Here is a 4,621-nt window from a genome sequence, read left to right as displayed (position 1 = left end):
GCCGATGCCCTTAAGAGATTTTCAAAATATTAAAGGATTGAAGAATTTTAGTACGTGAAGGGCGGGTGGGTTATCGTGAACTGATCTGAAAAATCCTCTAGTGATTAGAGATGATTGCAAGCATACACAGTAATCATCCATGAATTTACTTGGCTTGGTTGACTAACATGAGGGTATTAAAAATTTCAAAAATACTTGAATATCTGCACCTCCTTTAGCTAGTGTATAATAATGTACCAATATATTCCGTATTGGCTTTCTTTATGTAATGTGTATTAACATGTCAGAAATCATCGTTGACTTTAATTTTTTGTTTAAAGGATCATATCACTAACATTCCTTTTGAAGTTAAAGAAAGAAAAACAATAATTCACATAAAATCATAAGTTAATAACATGTGGATTCTGCTGATTCATTTTTTAAAAATTAATCTTTTTTTTTTTATCTGTCATAATCAAATAATTAGAAGAATTTTTATTAGTCAAAAGGAAGGATGACATTGTCAAATAAGTAAGTGAGATCTACATTCTCCTGCCAGCCAGCGTGTCATCCATTTATCATGGTTGTTCTCAGCGAATTTTCTCAAGGTTCTTCACCCACTCATGATCATAATCATACACCTTATGATGTATTTCTAAGTTTTAGAGGTGAAGACACTCGTAATAATTTCACGGGTCACCTATACAAAGCCCTTGAACATGCTAATTTCAATACCTGTGTGGGTATTTTCAATATGAAAAATGGACGAAATCTGGGTGATGCAGAAGATACGGAACCTGGAGTATATCTGAAACAAGAATTATTGGGGAGTGCAATCAAAGCATCTAAAGCTTCTGTTATTGTCTTGTCCAAGAATTATGCTTTTTCAACATGGTGTCTTGATGAACTTGTGTTGATCCTTGACCAACATAAGAAATCAAAACATCTTGTTATTCCGGTCTTTTATCACGTTGAAGCTACACATGTCAGGGAGCAAGAAAGTAGTTTTGGAGATGCAATGGAAAAACATCAACAAAGGCTCCAAGCAGAGCCAAATCCGGCGGAACGACGTCGTTGGAGCCAAAAGATCGAGCGATGGAAGAAAGCTCTTGTACAAGTTGCTAATTTAACAAGTAAAGATGTTAATGGACGGTAAGACCCGCGCACATTTATCAGCGAAAAAATCAGGTTGCATATATGTAAAAAAAAAATATATATAACATGGTGTTGACTGTTGCGATAACAGCACGGGGTGTTGCAAAGATAATTTTTTTTGTTTTCTTTACTAACTCACATGATAACAAATGGTTGTCAAAATTGCAGCAACACCATGTTGTAACGGTACACATCATTTTAAAAAGAAAACACAAGCAGAGAATGCCAAGTTTCACGACTTGGCTTCATATCATTCAAACTGATGAATTTTTCCAAACTAAGGTTAGTCAACGGAAGTAATAAAGAGAAATAAAATATAGAAGAGCATTTCTTTTGCGCAACCGGTTGGTCATGTGGTTGGTTAGTTGACTTTACCCAGCATTTGTCATGCATATTTACGAGTAGTGGGTCTATATATTTGTTCCTTTTTATCTTTCAAATTGATTTATATAGTAATATAATAAACTAGTAAAATTTAACTTTTTAAAATCTGCAAATAACTGAATAACGACTTGTTTAATTTTAACTTTTCAAGTTGAAATAACTTATCTTGAAATAAAATATAGTTTTAATATTTATAATAAGTTTTATTAAATTAGTGAAAATCGTATACCACATTTATTTTATGATAATAGAAATAATTTCCGTTGGGTTGTTAATGGATGTAAAAGATTGAATAAATAAATAAATAATAACTAATTTCAATTTTTGGGTTAGACTCATCCAGCTTTGTACGTACACTTAGGAATCTTCTTTGTCTTGTTTCAAGTTGGTGTAGTGTTGTAGTTGATTTTCATTAATTAATTGAAGTTAACTTTCAGGCTAGAAGCAGAATTCATTGAAGAAATAATCGCTGACATACGGCATCAGTTAGGTTTACCTATAAGGAGTTCTTTTCCAGACCTTATCGGGGTGGAACATCCGGTTCATTTCATCACTTCATGGTTGCAAGAGGGATCAACTCACTCTGCTAACATTCTCACTATATATGGTATGGGTGGGATTGGTAAGACAACCCTCGCGAAATATGTCTTCACATTGCAGCATAGCATGTTCCACAGAAGCAGCTTTATTGACGACATTAATAGGAAATGTGGAAACCAGAATGATAAACTACTTGGTGATCTACATAAACAACTTTCGGATGACGTTTCTGCTCCAACTTGGTCTAGTAGTAATAAGGTTTTTATAGTTCTTGATGATGTTGACACCGTCGACCAATTAAATGCCATACGTGGAAATAAAGACTTTCCCCCGGGAAGCAAAATCATAATAACAACCAGAGATGCATCGCTGAAAGTGAGCAGTTATCAAGAATGCAACCCAACTGTTCAAGCTAAGCTTTCAACTTACGCTGTTAAAGGCTTAAACGATGCTTCATCGCTGAAGCTTTTACACTATCATGCATTCAACACCATTGCTCCCAAGGAAGCTTATAAGCTGAAGGCGTCCAAAAAACTTGCCACGTTTTGTGAAGGCAATCCATTGGCTCTTAAAGTTTTGGGCAGGTCTCTATGTGACCAAGATGTGGCTGAATGGGAGGAACGTGTCCAAGGTTTTGAAACAGACACTACTGATTCACGTATAGAAAAGGCCTTGCGTATGAGCTTTGACTCACTGCCATCACAAAATGATAAGGAATTGTTTTTGCATATTGCTTGTTTCTTTGTCGGGATGGACAGGGATTATACTGAAACAATATTAAAGGCATGTGGTATTCGCACAGTACTCGGGATTAGGAATCTCCTTGACAGATGCCTTCTCACAATTGGACCAGGGAACAAATTGATGATGCATCAATTGCTTCAAGATATGGGGAGAGACGTGGTACGCCAAGAATCAGACAAACCATGGAAGCGTAGCCGGTTATGGGGTCATGAGGAGTCATTGACTGCGCTGAAACAAAAAAAGGTAAGACTGTAAGAGATGATGTATATTCGTTAGTAATTATGCATAAGGCAAGTTCTTTGTATGATCTGTATAGACTTGAATAATGTTTATTTTTTTTTCTTTCTTTTTTGGTATCCCCTATATATTAGGGTACAGGAAAGATTAAAGGCCTCGCTCTTGACATGAGATTTCTAGTGAAAGAGAAGTTAAATGGATCCCTTGTGCTGAAAACAGACACATTCAGTAAGATGGATAATCTAATGCTGCTACAACTCAACTATGTGGAACTCAAAGGATCCTACAAGAATTTTCCTCAACAATTAAGATGGTTGTGTATGCATCAATTCCCTTCAAAATTTGTGCCATCAGGGTTACCACTGGAGTATCTGGTTGCGCTTGACCTGTCTCATAGCAATTTCGAATCTTTTGACTTATCTTATTATAACTTGCAACGACCTAGCAAAACAAGAAAAGTAAGAAATCTGGAACACTATTTCAACTCTTTATTCTTTCATACCGTATTGATGCAATCACTACTTATTCATCGTATCTTCATTTCAACAGTTACCTGGATTATTCTCGAAAGACAAAGGTTTGCTTGGATCATTGAAGATTCTTAATCTAAGTTATTGTTATCGGCTTTGTAGTGTCTGTGGCTTTTCCCAATTCCCTACACTTGAAAGGCTAATCCTTATAAGTTGCAAAAGTTTGATTAAGATCTCTGAATCAATTGGGTCATGTATTGAACTTGTCCTAATTGATTTGACCAACTGTTACAATCTTAAGCTTCCAAGATCCATAAGCAAATTAAAGAAGCTTAAATCACTAGTACTAGATGGTTGCAATTCCGATAAATCTCAAATGGAGGTGAGTGATGTCAAATCACTAAAAATGGCCAATGCCAATAACATTGATAGTAATAGTTTGTCCATTGTGCAGGCTTTATCGAGAGATTTGAAGTTCCTTACGATTTCTTAACCCAACTTGTCACATGGAAATAGTAACTTGTCCAACGAATCATTTCCCGTGGACTCCATGATATAAATAATATGTGTTTAGAGTCAATAATAGCAATAATAATAGTCCAAGGGGGTCATGTGTAATATTTTGTATTTCTATTTAGTAGCCGTTGAGGTTGTTAGGGTCAAACCGGGTCAAAGGGAGCGGTTCTTCCATCCTTTGTATAAATACCTTTCATTGTAATATACAACCCATATTGTGTGTGAAAATATCTCTATCTCTACAATTTTTCTCTATCACTTCAGTAGCTTATCCATGTTAAAGGAACTACAGTTAGATAGTAATCCAATCGTTTCCCTGCCCAGTGATTTGAGAAGACTTCCTAGGCTTAACATACTTAGTCTGATCGATAGACTATAAAATGCTGAAATCGATTGAGCATCCTCCAAGTACACTACGACAGCCGATTCTCGGGTCTTTTAGCAGGTCGTACAAAGATACGCATTTGCTGCAAAAAATTGTCTTTGATCGTAAAATGTCTCCACTCTTGCTATCCATGTCTTTATACTTACTATCACCTTCATCGATTCAAATTGAAGGTATGGCAGATGTTGGGGGAAACTATTACTTAGTTTGG

General features: G+C 35.7%; 1 protein-coding gene across 1 annotated transcript; it reads left to right on the top strand.

Annotated features, from left to right (window-relative positions):
- Positions 1 to 559: 559 nt before the first annotated feature.
- LOC122583440 (disease resistance protein RUN1-like) lies at positions 560 to 4,002 on the top strand. Its single transcript, XM_043755842.1, has 4 exons — positions 560 to 1,131; positions 1,956 to 3,045; positions 3,174 to 3,497; positions 3,589 to 4,002. Exons 1-4 carry the CDS (start codon positions 560 to 562, stop codon positions 4,000 to 4,002), a joined length of 2,400 nt encoding a protein of 799 aa, XP_043611777.1.
- The last annotated feature ends 619 nt before the right edge of the window (positions 4,003 to 4,621 follow it).

Source organism: Erigeron canadensis, chromosome 9, assembly GCF_010389155.1.
Source record: "Erigeron canadensis isolate Cc75 chromosome 9, C_canadensis_v1, whole genome shotgun sequence".
In the NCBI taxonomy this organism is placed as follows: domain Eukaryota; kingdom Viridiplantae; phylum Streptophyta; class Magnoliopsida; order Asterales; family Asteraceae; genus Erigeron; species Erigeron canadensis.
This window is presented reverse-complemented; position numbering and strand designations above follow the sequence as displayed.

Bases quoted from the DNA above. Each gene is read 5' to 3' on its own strand.
- LOC122583440 (XM_043755842.1), top strand. From the start codon at position 560: ATGGTTGTTCTCAGCGAATTTTCTCAAGGTTCTTCACCCACTCATGAT. The intron at 1,132-1,955 runs GTAAGACCCGCG...GTTAACTTTCAG, and splicing joins AGTAAAGATGTTAATGGACG to GCTAGAAGCAGAATTCATTG. The intron at 3,498-3,588 runs GTAAGAAATCTG...TCATTTCAACAG, and splicing joins GACCTAGCAAAACAAGAAAA to TTACCTGGATTATTCTCGAA.